At 43.8% G+C, this 23,374-nt stretch overlaps 1 protein-coding gene across 1 annotated transcript in view; it reads right to left on the bottom strand.

Moving 5' to 3' along the window:
• Positions 1-22,815, bottom strand: part of coq2 (coenzyme Q2 4-hydroxybenzoate polyprenyltransferase) — a 71,272-nt gene extending 48,457 nt beyond the window's left edge. The window contains exon 1 of the mRNA XM_059989815.1: positions 22,635-22,815. Coding sequence (XP_059845798.1) covers positions 22,635-22,815 — 181 coding nt within the window. The remainder of the gene's footprint in view (positions 1-22,634) is intronic.
• Between the last annotated feature and the right edge of the window lie 559 nt (positions 22,816-23,374).

Raw genomic sequence — 23,374 nt, 5'->3', positions numbered from 1 at the left:
ACGTCAACTTGCGCTCGAATGCCAAAACATCCTCCAACATGTGCAGGGCTGTACGTCCTTACCCCGTTGAAGAGCTGTGTTCAGCGTGTTCAGGTGCGCTGTCATGTCTACCATGAAGTGTAGCTTTTCCAGCCACTCTGGCTGTTCCAGCTCAGGAAAGGTGAGCCCTTTGCTGCCCAGGAAAGTTTTCACTTCTTCCAGACACGCGACAAAGCGTTTCAGCACCTTCCGTCTGGACAGCCAGCGATAAAAACACGTTGTAGCGGTGTCAGTAAACTGCAGTCAAAGATAGCTTTATTCGAACTAAACAGCCTTGCTTTTAAGCCTCCCTCAACCCAGCCCCCATGGACGCAGATGCTGCAAAAGACGCGTACTCACAAACCCCCGTAGGCTATCTCCCTTAGCCGGAATGCTGGCTAATTGTGAGCCGTTTCGGATGTGTCAGGAAATGTGTCGCCACACTTAGATTGTACAAGATCACCATAATCTTCAAATTTAGAATTACATTTCAAAAGCTAACAAACTAACATAAAATACATTTTAATTAAATACTGACCAATTATTTCCCAAAGCCACAGGGAGCCGCAGCACAGAGGTGAAAGAGCCACAAATGGCTCGGGAGCCGCAGGTTGCCGACCCCCGGACTAGGCTGTATTCAAAACTCTGCAGTTTCTTGATGTCTTGGGAAAGCAGCTGCCGTACAAATCTGAGATTGATTTCTATATGGTGCATCTATAAAAATTGGTAAAAGTAATCAGGGACACGCCAACTGTCCTGGACCTTCTGAGGAAGTTGATGTGTTGGTGTGCTAGAACAAACAAATAGTTTTCGTACAGTCCAGGGTGCATTTCTTGCAGTGCCAAGGTTAGACTTTAATTCTTTTAATCCTCTGGAAACAGTCATTGAGGTTCTGTGATAGTGCTGTTTCATAATTTTCCACTAGAGGGTAGAAAAGGATAGACTCAGAATAAATGTGTCGAAAAGTTCAGATATGGCCCAAGCATGGAGACCTTGAGCGGGTCAACAGTTCAGACTTCAATGTGAACTTTAAAATTCCAGAATTTTAAGGGAAAGGAAAACCATAAACGCGAGGCCAACAGGGCCATTAACTAAAACTCTCAAAATGAAAGTAAATTGCCTACACCACGGCTGAAAGCAATATCTGAATACTAAACAAAAACTACACCATTCCTGTGTCAGTAAAGACAGTAGTCGTCTATCTCAGCCAAACATGAACGCAAGCAGGAAGCGTACAGTTGCTGTGCTTCAGACAAGACTACAACACAGAGGGCGTTAAATACTGCCATAATGAAACAGTAAATTTGCTAGAATGTTCTTATTCACAAGTGCAGTCAGCAAACCCGCTGTGCAGCCCACCTGGCCGGGTAGACCCTGCCGCAAAGTCCATGGTTGTGGCAAAATATGTTGATTTGTCTCACTTTCATTCTCTAGTAGCCAGAGAAGGGAGTCAGAAGCAGGTTTATTGTCATGTGCTATTTTGCAGCTGCATTACAGTGCAAGACATAAAAATTACTGTAAGTTAAAAATAAATAAACAGTTCAAAAGATGAATAATGAGGCAGTGTTCATGGATTCACAGAGTGTTCAGAAATTTGATGGCTCAGGGAAAGAAGCTGTCCTTAAAACATTGAATGTGGGTGAGGGAATGTTCCAGATGGTGAGGGTCTTTAATGATGGATGCTGTCTTCTTGAGGCACTGCCTCTTGAGGTTGTCCTCCATGGTGGGGAAGGTTGAGCCTGTGATGGAACTGGCTGAGTTTACAGCCCTCCACAGCCTCTTGTGATGCTGTACTTTGGAGCATTCACACCAGTCAGAATGTTCTCCATCGGGCATCTGTAGAAATCTATACAGATTTATAAACAGTGCAAACTTGCAGCTGCTCACGCTCTCCACTCCCAACTCCTCAGCAAGGACTGGTGTGTGTTCTCCCAACTTTCCCTTCCTGAAGGCAGATATATGGTGTATACAGTACCTGCGTTCAAATGGCTGACAGGGAACTTGCAGCTGCAAGCTTACCTTAAGTTCTTTGTTGGAACCAGGTTGAAAATGTTAGGCCAGGTAGCCTGTAATAATGCTATCTGGTCCTTCCGGCATATGTTCCATCTAATTCGAAAATGCTGTAATTCACATCTTTAGCAAAATGACAGCCTGCTAACTTGTCCTGTGTCTCCATTCTATTCTGGACAACTTATAAAAAGGCTTGTTAGCTTTTGCTTGACCGTAATAGTTTAAAGGAACAAGCAGGGAAGCCATTAGGACCGTGGGAAGGATTTCAGGAATAGATGCCCAATGGCTCTTTCTGCTGGCTGGAGAGTCTGGACCTAGGAGGGTATAATTTCAGGATAAAGGTTGCCCATACTGAAATGAGGAAACGTGTCTCTATTCTCTTGATTTCCACCGCCACCCCCCCCCCCCCCCACCAAATCTCTGGAATTCTTTGTGGATAATTAGTTTTCAAGCTGAAAGTTATTAGATTTTTGAAGAAGAGGTGGCATTCTTGGGGCACGGGATCAGCCACATTGTTTTAAATAATGGACCAAGGTCAGTGATCTGTATGGCCCACCATTCCTGTTGCTTAGTATTTCCATTTGCATGGGCAGCTGGCCTGAACTTCAGATGGCAATTCCTCTCATGCAGTCATGAATAGTTATACAGAAACTTTGCAGCTTGATACTTCTGGTTTTCATCTTTATTTGACAATTGGAAAATTTAAGAAATTTGGGAGGAACTCGGGGAGCACAGAACTGTCTTGCCATTGGATGTAAAATATTGAGTCCCTCAATATTCACATTCTAATTTATAACACACACAAAATGCTGGAGGAATTCAGCAGGTCAGGCAGCATCTATGGAAGTGAATAAATAGTCAATGTTTCATGCTGAGACCCTGAGAAGGAAAGGGCAAGATGTCAGAATAAAAAGTAGGGGTGAGGGAGGAAGGAGGATTAGTTCGAGGGTGATGGCTGAAGCCAGGTGGGTGGGAAAGGTAAAGGACTGGAGAAGAAGGAATCTGGTAGGAGTAGAGGGTGGGCCATGGGAGAAAGGGAAGGTGGGGCAGCAGGGTGAGGTGATAGAGAGATAGGTGAGGAGAGGAGGTAAGAGGCCAGTGTGGGGAAGAACAGGGAAGGGAAAGAAATGACTGGAAGAGAAATCAATGTTCGATGCATCAGGTTGGAGCTACCTCTATGGAATATGAGTTGTTGCTCCTCCACCCTGAGAGTGGCCTCATCATGTCATAAGGGGACATGAGACTGGGCCCAAATGCAGGACGCAGGCACTGAAGTACTGGGGGCAGGACGGGACAAGCTAAAGGATCAGACAAGGTGTGGAGACTGTGGCATTCAAGGTGATCCCAGGGTTTAGTGAGGGTCCCGGAGTTCAGAGATGGTCTTGGAGTTCAAAGATTACCTTGGAGTTCAGAGATGGTCACGAGGCTAGGCTAGAGGATGGGTTCTAGGAACTAGGAATGCTGGGAGGATAGCCCCTCTGGGCGGGATGCGGAACTCCTGGGCAGGGCCCGGACCTCCCAGGCAGGACACAAGGGCCTGGGCAGGTTGCGGGGCACAACCCATAGGAGGCAAGGGATCGATAGGGGCAGAGTCCCCTGCTGGGCAATGGCTGTCCGGCCTGGCTTACTCAACAGAGGCAAGGAATAGGAAAGGACAGAGCCCTCCACAGGGCAATGGTAGTCCGGCCTGACTTACCCAACGGAGGCAAGGGATAGGAAGGGAGCTCAGTCCAGGGTGACTTCCGGACTCACTCGCAGAACTCGTCTATAATGGTGGGTACTCCAAGCCAGGCCAACCCGCAAACTATACTCAGTCCCAGAGTCCCTTATATACACCACCAACCGATGGGCATCAGGTGCGCCTCCTTGAGCCCAAACAAGCCAAGATGATCCTCAGGTGTGACTATTTGAGATCAAGGGAAACCGAGAGACTGTCAAAGGACCCAGACTCCGGAGTCTGCGGACCAGATCAAGAGCCAGACCACGGGCTCCGGACCGGACCTTAACACATCATAGCTAAAGGGGAAGCCGTGGACTGACACGTCAGAATGGGAACAGGAATTAAAATGGTTGGTTACTGGGAGATTCCACTTTTGATGGATGGAGTGGAGGTGCTTGACAAAGTTGTTCCATAACTTATGTCGGGCCTCACCAATGCAGAGGAGGCTCCTTCAGGAACACAGGATATGATAGACAACCCCAGCAGATTGACAGCTGGAGTGTTGCCTCACCTATAACATAATTTGTAACATCTATTTCTGGTTCAAAGGCTACAGACCAAATCTATAAGATCTGTCTCTAAGTCAGCAAACTACTTGACAGTGGGCAAGAGTGGTAACCACTAAGATAATTCATGCATAGAAGACTTCCAACTGGGCTCACTGAATCACAATCCTGGAAAGGAACACTAGTTGATTTTCATCCCTATTCAAACACTCAGAAAACTAGATCAATTGAAGTGCACACGAGTAAGAAAGGAAGGCAAGCTCACCCTTATGATAAGAATGGCCCAGAGTCTCACTTGTACTAAACCACTGCAGGCACTAAAGATACTAAACTTCCCTAACTATTGCTTCTTCCTATCTAGTGTGTTGCATTGTACATTAGTCTACAATTGTTCAGAGCTTTTGGGCTAACATATCAAAACTTATTTCACAAAGAAAATTAAGGCCAGCAAGAGAAGATGCTTTTGCCCTTCTAGTTCACTAGATTTGAATCTCACGTCAGATCTGAAAGATTTCCTGAGAGGCAGTGATGATCATTCCCCTTGTTTAAAAAATACTTACATGTTCACACATCATTACTGCTGAGATCTATTATCAATCTGCAGTATTTCTGCTCTGCTGATTTAGTTGTGGCTTGACATAGTAACCCAGTATTGACATGGAGAAAGAAATAGTGTGGAACAACATGTTCTGAAACATCTGTTGTGATGTCAGCTGGCAGTACTCAGCTGGAAACTAAGTCTATCTCTTACTCTTGGTGGTGATCCCAAATGAGGCCCATGTAATTGACTGTAGCATGAATGTTTTCTGTTTTATTCAGTCTATTTAAATAAAAGGTGATCTTCATGTGCCCCTGTTCTGTTTTCATCAACTGCAAAAGTAGAAACACAAAATCGTAAGTCAAGCATTAGCCTTCAAAGACACAACTAATGAAGATTGGCAATTATATTTTCCACTAGTGTAGAAAACAAGTTCAGATTTTGAGTGATGCCTGTAACAATTACATTTTTAAAAATATGATCTCATATAGAGTATAATGTTTCAGGAAAACAAAGTCTGCTGTACAACGGTGTCTGCAGTTTTGGACAACCCGTAATAGAAAGCAGATAAAAGGGAGAAGATATTGGCTGGTATAGATTCACCGAGGTAATGCAGAGGATGGGAAGATTTTCTTTCTCTTGGGATGGAGGACATCTTGCATCCACACCAGTCCCATGGTTCTGAGGTGATTGATAAGGATTTAGTGGGACTCAGGGTTTTGCCAGTGGAACAGGAAGTGGTTGACAGGCAGGCAGGTAAAGGGGTAAATTGTGCAAAGCTTCCATCATTTACCCAGGGTTCCTGCGTGCACCCAACGTGCTCAGGGTTCTCCAGAGCCTTCACTTTGATTGATCATGGGCTACGGATTCCAAAGTGTCAGTGGGATTGTTGCAGTTTTTCAAGGAAATTCTTGTAAATGTTTTCCTCACTTCATGTGACAGAACTCATGAAAGAGAGTCAGGGAGTTTGACTATCGGGCATGCAAACAACGTGCAAGTAAGGCCTCGGTGCTGGGGATACGGCCCGTAACTATAGATAAAAGGAAGAGATAAGAGGAGCGACGATTCATATTCCATCGTGGTAGTTTTCAATCTGATGACACAGACATTATTTTCCCTGGACATAGACTTCCTACAACACTCCCCACTATTCACCTCAACCTTTATTTTACCTTATCCCTGTCCCTGTTACCCCTTCCCTTTCCCCTCTTCTGCCCTCACTACCTGTCCATCACCTTCTCTCTGGTTCCTCACCTCCTTCTTTCTCCTCCGTGGTCTACCGTCCCGTCCTATCACATTCCCTCTTCACCCCTGTGCATTCCCCACCTATTACCTCCAGCTTCTCACATTATTTCCTTTTCCCCTCTTCCCCACCCTCTCACCTGGATTCACTTATCACCTGCTCCTCTCACTCTCCTACACTTGCATTCTGGCTTCTGTCACCTTCCTTCCCAGACCTGATGAAGGTTCTTGGCCCAAACTGTTGACAGTTGATTCTCCTCCATAAATTCTGCCTGGCCCGCTAAGTTCCTGCTGCATTTCAGGTTTACTGATGCAAGATTCTGGACGATTCCACTGGAGCAAGATTAACCATTTTAAAACAATGAAAGGTTTTGAGAAAATTGTGGAAAAGTGCCTAAACTTTAAACAGGTAATGTCCAAGAGACCAACAAGAAAGTTGAAGGGAGGGTTCGCTGGGCTGCTGGGGGCACGAAGTGCTTATCCACAATGTGTACTTAAAGCTGAGGTCAATGCACTGCTTAAGAAAGTGTGAAAAAACATTTGAAGCAGACATGAGAGCAGGGCTGATTTCCATTATTCAAGCAAAGACACAATAGACATAATACTTTTCTATTGTGTGCTGTGAAGTTCAAAGGCTTCTGTGTGTTGGATAGAGTCCCAGAGATTGCATCAAATCACTTTAAAAGTTAGTGTTTGTGTAGTGGCATCAATCAGTCAGGAGTCTGGTTATTTTGTCATGTTTCTAATAAATTCTATTATTGTTTTATATATAACCGTATATCAATTACAGCACGGAAACAGGCCATCTCAGCCCTTCTAGTCCGTGCCGAACGCTCACTCTCACCTAGTCCCACCTACCTGAACTCAGCCCATAACCCTCCATTCCTTTCCTGTCCATTTTTTGTCCAATTTTTAAAAAAGTGATAAACCTGCCTCTACCATTTCTACATGAAGCTAGTTCCACAAAGCTACCACTCACTGAGTAAAGAAGTTCCCCCTCATGTTACCACAAAACTTTTGCCCCTTAACTCTCAAGTCATATCTCCTTGTTTGAATCCCCCTACTCTCAATGGAAAAAGCCTATCCACGTCAAGTCTATCAATCCATCTGAGTGAAAGTGAGTATTGGTCCTTGACGGCAAACTTGTCTAGATCTCTATAATCATATACTGCCTTAACCCACCATCCTTCTTAGATCTATAAAAAAAGAAACCAGCACCAGCAGGGGTTGTGGATGGTCGAATAAATCAAGACACCAGTCCCTCCTGAATTTTCCCTTCCATAGCTTCTCAGGGGCAGGTAAAGGATAAAGTCTTCCCCAAGGAGGAAGAGTGAAAAGTAGCAAATTGATAGCATAATCATAATTGTAAATAACACTATTCTTTTGCACTTCTGGTTAGATGCTAATTGCATTTCATTGGCTTTGTATCTGTACTCGGCATAGTGACGATGAGGTTGAATCTAATCTGATCCTGATGGGGTGAAAGTGCCATGTACCTCCAGCAGTTCAAGAAGTATGCTAGACAATTCAAGTAAAAGAGAATCTGGCTCGGAAGGTCCCGAAGGCAACTTGGACGGGCAAACAGCTGGTTGGGCATGAGGTTGACCAACCCTAGATGGCACGAGTGGACCAATCAGGGTTGTGGAAAGTCAGCCTAGAATGACCAAGAATGAGTGAATCTTCGGGGAGTAGACAAAGTAAAACTGAACAGATCCCACATGCCGTTCAGCAGCAGGTTTGAGAGGAGAGGTAAAAATAAACAAATCTGTCCCAGGACCAATGATCTTTCTATCTAGAGCCATGGTAAAGAGTAGCTGCTCTAGGTGGAGAAAGGACACTTCAAGTTGCCTGGCCAGATCTCGGAAATTGCCCACAGAGGCTCCAAAGTCATGCTGATGTTCCATCCAAGAGGAAAGAGACCATCACAGACCTCTCCTTCCTGGATGATCTTGGAGTTTTACCGATAATTTGGGGCAAGAAGAGTAATAGTGGCCAGTCTGCATTCAGGGATTCATCATCAAATCTTGATGAGTATGCTGCAATTGTTACTGACTTCATTGAAACCTGTGTGGGTGAGTGTGTGCCTACGAAAACTTGCTATACATTCCATAAAAAGCCATGGGTGAACCAGGAGCTAAGTCGTCTGCTTGATCTGCTAGATCTGTGGCATTCAAGTCTGGCAACCCAGATCTGTACAAGAAAACCAGGTATGTCTTGTGGAGGGCTATTTCAAGAGCAAAGGGACAATTCTGAGCAAGGTTGGAGGTGAAATCAGATGCATATCAACTCTGGCAGGGTTTGCAGGACATTACTTCCTACAAAGCAAAACCCAATCACATGAATGGCAGCAATGCTTCACCACCACCAGATGAACTCAACACCTTCTATGCCTGCTTTGATAGGGAGACTATAACTACAGGTGTGAAGATCTGTGCTGCACCTGATGACCCTGTGATCTCTGTCTTGGAGGCTGATGGTAGACTGTCTTTAAAGATGGTGAACCCTCACAAGGCAAAAGGTCCCGATGGAGTACATGGTAAGTCTCTGAAAACCTGTGCCAAACAACTAGCGGGAGTATTCAAGGACATTTTCAACCTCTCACTGCTATGGTCAAAAGTTCCCACCTGCTTCAAAAGGCAACAATTATACCAGTGCCCAAGAAGAGTAGTGTGAGCTGCCTTAATGATTATCACCCAGTAGCACTCACATCTATGGTGATGAAATGCTTTGAGAGGTTAGTTATGGCTAGACTGAACTCCTACCTCAACAAGGACCTGGACCCACTGCAGTTTGCCTATCACAATAATAGGTCAATGACAGACAAAATCTCCATGGCTCTTCACATGGCCTTAGATCACCTGGACAACACTAACACCTACATCAGGATGTTGTTCATTAACTATAGCTCAACATTTAACACCATCATTCCCACAATCCTGATCAATAAGTTACAGAACCTGGGCCTCTGTATCTCCCTCTGCACCTGGATCCTCAAATTCCTAACCAGAAAACCACAATCTGCGGATTGGTGATAACATCTCCTCCTCACTGATGATCAACACTGGCACACCTCAGGGGTGTGTGCCTAGCCCACTGCTCTACTCTCTATATACATATGACTGTGTGGCTAGGTATAGCTCAAATGCCATCTATAAATTTGCTGATGATACAACCGTTTTTGGTAGAATCTCAGAGGGAGATGGGAGGGTGTACAGGAGCGAGGTATACCAGATAGGTGAGTGGTGTCACAGCAACAAGCTGGCACTCAATGTCAGCAAGACAGAAGAGCTGAGCGTGGACTTCAGGAAGGGTGCGACGAGGGAACACACACAAATCCTCATAGAGGGATCAGAGGTGGAGAGGGTGAGCAATTTCCCGGGTTTCAAGATCTGGGGATCTAACCTGGTTCCAACATATTGATGCAGCTATAAAGAAGGTAAGACAGCAGCTATATTTCATTAGGAGTTTGAAGAGATTTGGTTTGTCCACTTAAACACTGAAAAACTCCTGTAGATGTACCGTGGAGAGTATTCTGACAGGCTGCATCACTGTCTGGTATGGGGGCAGCTACTGCACAGGACTGAAAGAAGCTGCAGAGGGTTGTTCAATTAGTCATCTCCATTTTGGGTACTGGTCTCCATGGTATCCAGGACATCGTCAAGGAGCAGTGCCTTGGAAAGGCAGTGTCCATTATTAAGGTCCCTATCACCCAGGTCATGCCCTCTTCTCATTGCTACCATCAGGTAGGAGGTACAGAAGCCTGAAGACACACACTCAGCGATTCAGGAACAGCTTTTTCCCCTCTGCCATCCAGTTCCTACGTGGACATTGAACCCATGAACACTACCTCACAGTTATACACACATATAAACAATTTCTATTTTTTCACTGTTTTAATTTATTCAATATACATTTATATTTAGTGCAATTGATTTACTTATTTTTTCCTTTCTATATTATCATATAACCATATAACAATTACAGCAGGGAAACAGGCCATCTCGGCCCTTCCAGTCCGTGTCGAATGCTTACTCCCACCTGGTCCCACCGACCTGCACTCAGCCCGTAACCCTCCATTCCTTTCCTGTCCATTTTTTTTTTGTCCAATTTTTTTTTAAATGACAAAATCGAACCTGCCTCTACCACTTCCACCGGAAGCACATTCCACACAGTTACCACTCTCTGAGTAAAGAAGTTCCCCCTCGTGTTACCATTAAACTTTTGCCCCTTAACTCTCAACTCATATCCTCTTGTTTGAATCTCCCCTGCTCTCAATGGAAAAAGCCTATTCACATCAACTCTATCTATCCCCCTCATAATTTTAAATACCTCTATCAAGTCCTCCCTCAACCTTCTATGCTCCAAAGAATAAAGACCTAACTTATTCAACCTTTCTCTGTAACTTAAGGTGCTGAAACCCAGATAACATTCTAGTAAATCTCCTCTGTACTCTTTCTATTTTGTTGACATCTTTCCTATAATTTGGTGACCAGAACTGTACACAATACTCCAAATTTGGCCTTACCAATGCCTTGTACAATTTTAACATTACATCCCAACTCCTATACTCAATGCTCTGATTTATAAAGGCCAGCATACCAAAAGCTTTCTTCACCGCCCTATCCACATCAGATTCCACCTTCAAGGAACTATGCACCATTATTCCTAGATCACTCTGTTCTACTACATTCCTCAATGCCCTACCATTTACCATGTATATTATATAAGTGTTAGTTTAAGTATTTTCTTTTACAAACAAGAGAAAGTCTGCAGATGCTGCAAATCACATAAAATGCTGGAAGAAATCAGCAGGCCAGGCAGTATCCGTGGAAAAGAGTAAACAGTTAATCTTTTGGTCCTGATGAAGGGTCTCAGCCTGAAATGTCAACTGTTACTCTTTTTCCCTAGATGCTGCCTGGCCTATTGAGATCCTCCAGCACTCTGTGCAGTACATCTTATTTCTGAGATCATCATTTTGCGATGCATAGGGAGATGGCTGATTAGACCAATTTGGGCTTGCAAGTTCCTTTCACACAGTTGGCCAAGGCATAGGATGTGGTAGTATCAGTGGTTGCTGATTTTCGTGATTCTCTTTTCCTCTTTGATTCCTCCATTCCAGCTCCCTGATGGGAGCGAACACTCATTTTTATGCAATTATGCCAAACAGGATGATCTAGTGCTTGTTATTCCCAGTGGTATGCGTCAATGTTGAATCTCTTCAGAGATGTTCTTGGAGAATATTTCAATGTCTTTTTCTGTGCATCACGTGACTGGTTGCCTCGGCCAGCTCTCCGTATAGGAGCTGCTTTGGCAGTCTATCATCAGACATACCTACATAGAGGATCAAAATCAGGCTAATCATTACTTCTGTATATGACATGATATTTGTTGTTTTATTGCTGCAGTATAGAGCAAAGACATAGAATTACTATAAATAAATACTGTAAATTGTGCAGAAAAAGAAATAACAAGGCAGCATTTATGGGTTCAGGCACTGTTCAGAAATGAGCAGATACAGATGCAGGTGCTGGAATCAGGAGCAACACACGAACTGCAGAAGGGGCTCAGAAGGTCAGACAGTGTCTATGGAGGGAAAGGGACAGTCCACATTTCAGACTGAGGCCCTTCAGCTGTATTGCTAAAATATAAAATCATTCATGTAATCATAAGGGAACCTTTCAACCTGTCTAATAGATGCTGGTTAAAGAGCTATCTAGTCTAATGTGTTCTTGTTCTCTGATTTAGGTAGGGCCTTTCAAAGTTATTTTTAAACCAATGAATGTTTATGACTCTACCATCCTTTCAGACAGTGTATTTGAAATCTCTGTAGAAACATAGAAAACCTACAGCACAATACAGGCCCTTCGGCCCACAAAGTTGTGCCGAACATGTCCCTACATTAGAAATTACTAGGCTTTCCTACAGCCCTCTATTTTACTAGGCTCCATGTACCTATCTAAAAGCCTCTTAAAAGACCCCATCGTATCCGCCTCCACCACCGTTGCCAGCAGCCCATTCCATGCACTCACCACTCTCTGAGTAAAAAAAACTTACCTCTGACATCTCCTCTGTACCTACTCCCCAGTACCTTAAACCTGTGTCCTCTTGTGGCAACCATTTCACCCTGGGAAAAAGCCTCTGACTGTCCACATGATCAATGCCTCTCATCATCTTGTACACCTCTACTAGGTCACCTCTCATCCTCCTTTGCTCCAAGGACAAAAGGCTGAGTTCACTCAACCTGTTCTCATAAGGCACGGTCCCCAATCCAAGCAACATCCTTGTAAATCTCCTCTGCACCCTTTCTATGGCTTCCACATCCTTCCTATAGTGAGGCGACCAGAACTGAGCACAGTACTCCAAGTGGGGTCTCACCAGGATCCTATATAGCTGTAACACTACCTCTCAGCTGCTAAATTCAATTCCATGATTGATGAAGGCCAATACACCATACGCCTTCTTAACCACAGAGTCAACCTGTGCAGCTGCTTTGAGCATCCTATGGACTCGGACCCCAAAATCCCTCTGATCCTCCACACTGTCAAGAGTCTTACCATTAATACTATATTCTGCCATCATATTTGACCTACCAAAATGAACCACTTCACACTTATCTGGGTTGAACTCCATCTGCCACTTCTCAGCCCAGTTTTGCATCCTATCAATGTCCCACTGTAACCTCTGACAGCCCTTCATACTATCCACAACACCTCCAACCTTTGTGTCATCAGCAAACTTACCAACCCATACCTCCACTTCCTCATCCAGGTCATTTACAAAAATCATGAAGAGTAAGGATCCCAGAACAGATCCCTGAGGGACTCCACTGGTGACTGACCTCCGTGCAGAATATGACCCGTCTACAACCACTCTTTGCCTTCTGTGGGCAAGCCAGTTCTGGATCCACAAAGCAATGTCCCCTTGGATCCCATGCCTCCTTACTTTCTCAATAAGCCTTGCATGGGGTACTCTATCAAATGCCTTGCTGAAATCCATACACACTACATCTACTGCCCTTCCTTCATCAATGTGTTTAGTCACATCCTCAAAAAAATTTAACCAGGCTCATAAGGCATAACCTGCCCTTGACAAAACCATGCTGACTACTCCTAATCATGTTATACTCCTCCAAACGTTCATAAAATCCTGCCTCTCAGGATCTTTTCCATCAACTTACCAACCACTGAAGTAAGACTCACTGGTCTATAATTTCCTGGGCTATCTCTACTCCCTTTCTTGAATAAAGGAACAACATCTGCAACCCTCCAATCCTCCGGAACCTCTCCCATCCCCATTGATGATGCAAAGATCATCACCAGAGGCTCAGCAATCTCCTCCTTTGCCTCCTACAGTAGCCTGGGGTACATTTCGTCCGGTCCCAGCAACTTATCCAACTTGATGCTTTCCAAAAGCCCCAGCATATCCTGTTTCTCAATATCTACATGCTCAAGCTTTTCAGTCTGCTGGAACTCATCACTATAATCACCAAGATCTTTTTCCATAGTGAATACTGAAATAAAGTATTCATTAAGTACCTCTGCTATTTCCTCCAGTTCCATACACACTTTCCCACTGTCACACTTGATTGTAATATGGGATGAAAAAATACTTCCAGTTTCCTTACTATTCCTTGCACAATTTTAAAACCATGGCCCTTGACTTTCCAATGGCTTTCTGATCCTTTCTACCTTGACTTCTTCTAATTTTGTACATTTATATCAAATATTACCATAGTTTCTTCTATTCCAAAGAAATAATCCCAGGCCATCCAAAGGTTTTAAGTCCTGAGAAACTGTTATACCCTCTCCTCTAATGAGGGACAAATATGGTCACTACCTGTGCACAAAGTGTTGTATGAAGGTCTAGTTAAGATGCATATTCTACATCTTGACTGATAAATTATCCTCTGTGCTTTCTTAATCGCCAGCTACCTTTAGGAATCTTTGAAAATGCATTCTGAGATCTCTCAGATCCTAAATATTTCTCAATACAGGGTGTATTTTTTTCCAGATTTAAAGTTCATTATTTCACTCTTCCCTGGGCTGAATTCCTTTGCCAGTTTTACTTCCCATGTGACCATTCTATTGACATCCTCCTGCAATGTACAGTACAGCTTTGCACTTTAAGATTAACTTCAGGGTCAGTTTGGCAGAAACTTTGTTTCAAAATCCAGTGGCCCTGCTCTGTAACACTTCTTGTGGCTGCAGAACTTTCTCAACATATGGTGTTCATGCTATGCTTGTGCTTGTGTGTATGGGGGGGGGGGGGGTGGTTAACTTGCAGATTTATCAGCCACACCACCTTCAGTTTGTTCTGTTGGCTCAGACTAGCCTGCCCTAACAGAAAATACCATGAGAGGTAGGATATTGCGAAATTTAGGGGATCTCAGAGATCTTGAGACACGTTTCCAAAACTTCCTAAAGGTAGCAGGTGAATAAGAAAACATATATGATAGTTGCTTTGATAGCCAAGAAGTAGAACACGATAGCATCAAGGTCTTACTATCCAAGAACTTCATACAGAAAAGCACTATTTATGCCAAAGAGAGTGACTCATATTTGCAGTGGCTCTTCAGAGGAAAGGTTTGAATGGAGAAGAGTAGGGGAGATTTCTGAGAACACTGCCTGGACGGTAAAGATATTTCATCAAAGTAAAATTGCAGCCAGGATACCAGACACTGACTTGTGTGATATTCTGCCTCTTGCCACACATCAACCGGACATGATGAAATGGATCGTGCTTAATACAGAATTTATAAGACCATTAGTTTTAGGAGCAGAATTAGGCCATTTGATCCATCTAGTCTGCTCTGCCATTTCATCATGGCTGACCAATTTTTCCTCTCAGCCCTGATCTCCGGTCTTCTCCCTTCAAGTCCTGACCAATCAAGAATCTAGTACTTCATTAGAATTTATACTTCAAAGCATTGTTCATGCAGTGAATGACATACTTTACCCCAATGAATACTGCAGAAATAATGAATCTATAAGCTCTTTATCACTGTTCTTCTTTGGTGAAATAGAATAGCATTTACATGGACCCTTTGAACAGAGAGTTTCAGATTCTCTTACACAACTGTGAGTGGCAAAAAGCATAATGTACAAAATCTCCATGTCAAAATAAAGTTTATAGTCTCAGTTGCCTTTACCACCTTGGTAATGCTGTTCCTGCTCTGCCATGTCAGACGGTGATGTAGCCAGTTAAATTTGATTATATGTCTTATTCCTACTAGCCAAATGTAATAGAAAGCCAAAGAATCAGTTGTTTATCTTAACAGATAGAAAAGCTACAGATATACACATGAAAATTAACTTTTTTGATAAAAAACTGAAAATCAGCTCAGATTCTGACATTTCTCAGAAGAAGTACTGGGCGAGACTATGCACTATCTTGGTGTTTTAGTAACTAAGTATTTCAAAAAAGTGAAAGTACAAACTAAGTGTACTAGAACACTTTACTCCTTGATAATAAGAAAAATCCTTGGAGGTCAGGCCTGTTGCTTAACACAACAACCATTTGCCAGAGGAATTACCCAATACTGTTCCAAGTACTGAAGCTAAAGAATAAATACTCATTTATTTGCTATTTCATTCATTAAGCTTCGAGTTGAAAAATATGACGTTAGATTTTATGAGATACTGAGTGTTAAAGAATAGACCCTATGACATGTTTGCAGAAACAATTTTATGGTGCATGATCAAGGAATTAAGCAAGGTAAGCTTGATGCTAGAACAGAGGACAGTACAGTGCAGGAACAGGAACTTGCCCCCAACTGCAATCCCCGTGAGGAGCTATCTGTTGAGGAAGTGTTTGAAAGGCAAAGGTACAGGTGTTGGCATTTACAAGGTGCATCAGGTTAAAGCCAGCTGCCCTACAGGCAGAGCAGTCCTCACTTCCTCAACGGGGCATCGTTAGGTCAATTTCCACAGCTCGACCTTTGCGAATCTCTCCTGATACATCCGAAAGAAACAAATTCCGCACAGTTTCCGCCTTCCACTATCATAGGCACTTCCCGTGAATGTTGCCCAAGTTCTCACCAAGTAGTAAGAAAATCTAAAATGAAAACAAAGGAAAAAGTGCTGGAAACACTCAGCAGATCAGGCAAAATCTGTGGAGAGAGGGAAAAAGATTAGGGCTTCAGAAAGATGACCTTTCCTCAGCACCAGCTGATGTGAAGTCATTGACTCCGTTTCTTCCTTCATAGCTCAGTTGCAATGGAAGTGCGTGTTTCTTGAGCACTGATGTATAGACTGGACATATACAGTAGGTGCCTCTCACAGAAAGGGAAGCATTATTATTTTCTGAGGTACAAAAGTTACAAGTTTATATGAGCAGTGACATTGCTGAGGTTATAAACAATGACATCATAGAGTCATAGAACAATACAACACAGAAACAGGCCCTTTGGCCCATCTAGCTCATGGCCAAACTATTAATCTGCCTAGTCCCGTCGACCTGCACTTGGACCATCGTCCTCTATAAGACAGATTCTTGATTGGTCAGGGTATGAAGGGATACACGAGAAGGCAAGAGACTGGGGTTGAGAGGAAAAATGGATCAGCCATGATGAAAAGGTGGAACAGACTCGATGGGCCAAGTGGCCTAATTCTGCTCCTATATCTTATGGTTTTATACCCCTTCCGACCATGCATCTGTCCAAATTCCTCTTAAAGATGAAATGCGATCCGAATCCACCACTTCCGCTGGCAGCTCAATCCACACTCTCACAACCCTCTAAGCCAAGAGGTTCCCCTTAAACAGTTCACGTTTCACCTTTCACCCTTGACCTCGGTTCTAGTCTCACCCAACCTCAATGGGGAAAGCCTGCTTACATTTACCCTATCTATTTACTATTTCTACTCAGCCTTCATAATTTTGTATAGCTTTTGTATGAACAAAAACAGAAACAAGGCTACTGAATGACTCTATAAATCAATCAACCTTAATGTTACTTTCCTCTGCTTGCTTTGGCCTGGCGACCTCAGTGAGCCATGTGATAATGTCGGGAATTGAAAGAAGCATGGACCTTACGAGTACTGGAACATTGCATTTTAATGAGTTTTATGAGTGCCTGTGGTGGAGGGCTTTGAGAACTTCCCTGAGTTGCAGCTAATTGTTGTACAAGTGTTACAGAACATGCATTCATTGTTATGCTTTTCCATTCTTTGTTTACTTCAGGCCACGCTTAATCTACCCCAAAATGGACTGGTTCACTAAAGAACAGCTTGACAGCATTTCTGTAGTTAAGGAGCCACAGTCCATGCTCCACTCCTGATGGCACATTACTAATTCTCTATTATTAGCCAATAAATGGCTTTTCAATCACATGTTGCAGGGCAGTGCACACAAGAAAACTGGACGAGAAGGATCAAGTGTCTTACCAGATTGTTGTCTGTACCCTGAATAATCACATAATGGTCTGGTGCAGAAAGTAGTAGACTTAGCCCAAGATATCACTGGCATATCTCTCCCTACCATTGGAGGTATCTGCACCTCCTCATCTATCATCAAAGATCCCCACCATCTGGACTATGCCATCTTCTCACGGGTACCAACAGTGTGGGGGGGGGGGGAAGCGGGTACAGAAACTTGAAGTCCCACACCACAAGGTTACTTTCCTTCAACTAAACTGACCTACACACACTAATTACTCACTAAGTATAACAACATTTTGATCACTTTGTAGCGCAATGGACTTTTTCTTTGTTCCAATGATACTTTTTTCTTGTATACTTTATCTTTAATTTATGCTCTTCTTGTGAACGTTATGTGCCTGTGTTGCTGCTTGTACATATGATAATAAACTCAACTTTGATAGATTTTCCTTACAATTTTATTTAAATGGTAGGACAATACTAGAGGCTAGAATCTCCCTACCTGGATTTCCCTATTGGGCCTGGCCTTGGTGATATGGTTTGACTTTCCAATAACTGGTTAGTCACCTAACTTCACTCATTGCATGATCATGAACCTCATGGCTTCTCTTTATGTCACGCTGGCCTTGGTCTTACTTGGGGAAGCTGGACCCCACGCAGCACATTGATTACACAGGGCCTTTCCAAATCCAAGTGACTTGCTCAGTCTCTGAACGTCTTCAGCAACTGGTGAAACTTTGCCCTCAGGCATACAGTATAGTGATAGTCAGCACTATAGATTCATTGTGGCGTGAAGTGACTGAGAGTACGAGACTCCCACCCAGATAGACCGGCAGTTATAGGCTTATAGGCTCATTGGGCCGGTGCGTGTGCCACTATACGGTGCCCTCAGGCATACCTTATAGTGATAGTCAGCACCCCTCCGCTGAATAATATAGTTTCATGGAAACTACATTGGCCATGTAAATTTTGAATATAAACAGCAACAGATAGTCCAAATGATCCAACAGATATTCTTCCATTTCCTTTTGAAGATTCCCAGAAGATTCTGCTATCTGTTTGTTGACTATTTTTGATTACCTGGACCCCACAGGTTCTGAGTTATTGAAACACGTTTATCTCCCAGATATTATCCATGTATAATCACTTCAAGTTAAGGCTACAGCAAAGGTGTCACCATTTTAGATAAGATTGCAGACAACAGTGTTGTTTCAGGGCTCCAAACAGGTGAGGCAACATTTCAACCATGACAACACACACAAAATGCTGGTGGAGCACAGCAGGCCAGACAGCATCTATAGGGAGAAGCACTGTCAACGTTTCGGCCCGAGACCCTTCTCCTATAGATGCTGCCTGGCCTGCTGTGTTCTACCAGCATTTTGTGTGTGTTGTTTGAATTTCCAGCATCTGCAGATTTCGTCATGTTTGCATTTCAACCACAAGCCTGTTAGGGTCATGGACTGTATCTGGGGCTTCTACATTGGTGAGACCTGACGTAGCAAGATCTCTCAGTGACCAACCATTTTAAGTGCAATCCCCCTTCCCATTCTGGCAAGTTGGCCCATAGCCTCCTCTACTGCAAAGATAAGGCCACTCTCACATTGGAGGAATGTCTCCTATTCAGTCTGGGTAGACTCCAATGTAATGGCATGAGCATCACATTCTCCAGCCTTAAGACACAGGAGCAGAATTAGGCCATTCAGTCCATCAACTCTGCTCCACCATTTGATTACAGCTCATCCATTTCCCTCTCAACCCCATTCCCTGCTGTCTCCCTGTAACCTTTCACTCCTTGACTTATCAAGTGTCTATCAACCTCTGCCTTAAATACATCCAATGACCTGGCCTGTACAGCTGCCGGTGGCAATGAATTCCACAGATTCGCGAAAGAAAATCCTTCTTTCTCCATTCTAAATGAATGTTTTTCTATTCTGAGGGTGTGCCCTCTGGTCCTACACTCTCCCAAAATAGAAAACATACCCTCTACATCCACTCATTAGGCTTTACAACATACAATAGGTTTCAATGAGATTTCCCCCCCCACCAACATTCTGGAATTCCAGTGAGTACAGGCCCAGAGCCATCAAATGCTCCTCATATGATAAGTCTTTCATTCCCAGAATCATTTTTGTGAACCTCTTCTGAACCCTCTCCAATGTCAGCACTTTGCTTTTCAGATGAGGGGCCCAAAACTGCTCAAAACACTCCAAGTGAGGTCTCACCAGTGCCTTAGAAAGCCTCAGCATTACAATCTTGTTTTCACAATCTAGTCTTCTCCAAATTAATGCTAACATTGCATTTGCCTTCATCACCACCGACTCAATCTGCAGTAGGATTCCCAAGTACCTTTGCACCTCGGAATTTTCTCATTTTTGCCCCAGTGAGAAAATAGCCTATGCTTTTGTTTCTTCTACCAAAGTGCATGACTATACACTTCCCTACACTGTATTCCATCTGCCATTTCTTTGCCCATTGTCATACTCTGTCTAAGTCCTCTGCAGCCTTCATTTTTCCTCAACACTACAGGCCCTTCCATATATTTTTGAATTGTCTGCAAACTTGGCCACAAAACCATCAATTCCATCCTCCAAATCATTAAAATATAACATAAAAAAAATCAATCCCAACACAGACCACTGTGGAACATCATTGGTCACTCGCAGCCAACCAGAAAAGGCTCCCTTTATTCCCACTCTTTGCCTCCTGCCACTCAGCCAATCCTCTTTGCATGCTAGTATCGTTCCTATAATACCACGGGTTCTTACCTTGCTAAGCAGCCTCATGTGTGGCACCTTTCAAAGACCTCCTGAAAATCCAAGAACGCAACATCCACTGATGCTCCTTTGTTGATCCTGCTTGTTATTTCCTCAAAGAGTTCCAACAAGTTTGTCAGGCAAGATATTCCCCTAAGAAAACCATGCTGACTTTGGCCTATTTCAAAGTTCAAAGTTAATTTCTTATCAAAGTAAATATATGTCAGTATATACAACCCTGAGATTCATCATCTTGCAGAAATGCTCAATAAATTTGTGATAGAATAACAACCATAATAGAATCAATGAAAGACCATTTGTCTTTTGTTCAACCACTGTGCCAAAGACAACAAACTGTGCAAATAAAAAAAGGAAGAAATAATAATAATAAATAAACAATAAATATTGAGAATGTGAGATGAATAGTCCTTGAAAGTGAGTCCATAGATTACGGAAACACTTCAAAGTGAAGTTGAGTGAAGTTAACCCCTTTCGTTCAACAGCCTGATGGTTCAGGATTAATAATTGCTCCTGAATCTGGTGGTGTGAGTTCTGAGATTCCTGTACCTTCTTCCTGATGGCAGCAGAGAGAAGAGAGCATGTCCTGGGTGATCTGGGTCCCTGATGATGGATGTGGTTTTCCTGTGACAATGTTTTGTGAAGATGTGCACAATGTTGGGAATCCTTTCCCCATGATGGACTGGGTCATATCCACTACTTTTTGTACTGGCTGCATCAAGGGCATTGGCATTTCCATACCAGGCTGTGATGCAACCAGTCAGTATACTCTCCACTACACATCTATAGAAGTTTGTTAGAGTTTTAGATATCATGCTGAATCTTCACCAACTCCTAAGGAAGGTGAGGCGCTGCTGTGCTTTCTTCATGATTACACCAGTGCTGGGTCCAGGACAGATCCACCAAATTGACAACACCAAAGAATTTCAGGTTGCTGACCCTCTCCATCTTTGGCTAATGGGCCTCTGGTTTCCTCCTTCTGAAGTCAATAATCAGCTGCTTGGCCTCGCTGACATTGAGATAGAGGTTTGTTGTTGTGACACCACTCAGCCAGATGTTCAATCTCTCTCCTGTATGCAGATTCATCACCACCTTTGATTTGGCCTACAGCAGTGGTGTTATCAGCAAACTTGATTAGGGCATTAGAGCTGTGCTTAGCCACACAGTCAGAAGAGTAAAGCAAGAAGAACAGGGAGCTAAGCATACAGCCTTGTGATGCACCTGAGCTGATGGAGACTGCAGAGGAGATATGGAAGATATACTGGGGTCTGCAAGTGAGGAAATCAAGAATCCATTTTTACCATTTGCCTTCAAGTACCCTGAAACCTGAAACCTCATCCATAACAATTAACTCCAACATCTTCCCAACCACTGAAGTCAGGCAAACTGGCCTGTAATTTCTTTCCTTCTGCCTCTCTCCCTTCTTGAAGAGTGAAGTGACATTTGCAAAGTTATGGAATGGGATGTTATGGAATTAACCAAAGACTGGAATGGTTCCAGTCCTCTGGAACCATTCCAGAATCTAGTGACTATTGAAGATTATTACTAATGCCTCCACAATTTCTTCAGCTACCTCTTTCAGAACTGCTGGTAGCTTCCATAATGAAGACTGATGCAAAATTCAGTTCATCTGTCCTGTATTTGTCACCCTTTTTGATTTTGTCTTTCAGCTACACTGCAACTCATCCTACTGACTGCAGTTTTGCTCTGACATCTGCCTGTCCTTCCTGACAGTCTCACTACACACTGCCACTGCTCGTATATCAACTACCCCATTCCTCAGCCCTATCACTCAGTTCCCATTCTCCTGCCAAATAAGTTCAAACCCTCCCCAACAGCTCTAGCAAACCTGCCCACAAGGATATTGGTCCCCCTGGGTTTGGATGTAACGTGTCCTTTTTGTACAGGTCATCTCTTTCCCAATGATCAGGAAATCTGAAACCCTGCCCCCTGCATCAGTTCCTGAGCCTGTCAATTCATCCTTTTCTCATCCTCCCTGGCACGTGCCACAGGCAGCAATCCAGAGATTACTACCTTAGAGGTTCTGCTTGTCAGCTTTCTTCATAGCTCCTTAAATACTCTTTTCAGATCTCCTCCCTCTTCCTACCTATGTCATTGGTACCAATATGTACCAAGGTTTTTGATTACCCCTTTAGAATGCCCTACACCTGACCCAAGTCGTCCCTGATGTTGGCACCTGGGACACAACGTACCATCCACATGTCTCTGTCATGTCTACTCCTCTATGGAGTCCCCTGTCACTACTGCAGTGCTCTTCTCCCCTTCCCTTCTGAGCCACAGAGACAGAGACCTGGTCACTGCAGCTTCACCCTGACAGCTTGTGCCCCCCTACAGTATCCAGAGCCTAATACTTATTATTGAGGGGAATGGCCACAGGGATATTCTGCACTGGCTGCCCAGTTCTTTTCCCTCTCCTGAAAATCACCCATGTACCTGCCTCCTGCAGCTGAGGGCTGACTACCTCCCTGTAGCTCCTATCTACCACCTCCTCAGTTTCCTGTATGAGCTGAAGGCCACCAAGATGCAGCTCATGTTCTCTGAGGAGCTGCTGCTCGGTGCACCTGGAGCAGATGTGGTTATCCAGGAGGCTGGAGTTCTCCCAGAATTCCTGCATCTCACACACAGAACAAAACACTGTCCTGAAGCCAATCTCACTGCAAGAAATTTACCAGATACGTACCTCACCCAAGTCTGTTCTTGTTGAAGCCTGAGGAATAAAGCCACGCCACTCTAACACTGGTCCACTCACACATTGGCTGCTCTGCTGATCCCTGCTTTATTTTTATTTGCCCTTGCTAATGAATATGTGGTGCGAGGCCAAGTGGTTAAGGGGTTAGACTAGTGACCTGAAGGTCATGAGTTTAAGCCCCAGCAGAGGCAGCGAATTGTGTCCTTGAGCAAGGCACTTAACCACACATTGCTCCAGTCCACCTGGCAGAAAATGGGTAGCAGCAAAATGCTGGGGGTTAACCTGCCAGTCTATCTGGATGGGAGTCTCGTACTCGCAGTCACTTCATGCCGCAGAAACTGGCATAAGCAGGGGTATAAGGCTCAGGACAGATTTTAACTTTAACTTTATTTAATTCCCTTTTTTTCCATTTCCCATTCTGGTTGCCCTATCACCTCCTTCTGTTTACCTGCCTATCACCTCCTTCTGGTGCCCCTCCTCCACT

This window comes from Hypanus sabinus, chromosome 14 (assembly GCF_030144855.1).
Source record: "Hypanus sabinus isolate sHypSab1 chromosome 14, sHypSab1.hap1, whole genome shotgun sequence".
Classification (NCBI taxonomy): domain Eukaryota; kingdom Metazoa; phylum Chordata; class Chondrichthyes; order Myliobatiformes; family Dasyatidae; genus Hypanus; species Hypanus sabinus.
The sequence above is the reverse complement of the archived record's forward strand: the minus strand, read 5'-3'. Positions and strand labels throughout refer to the sequence as shown.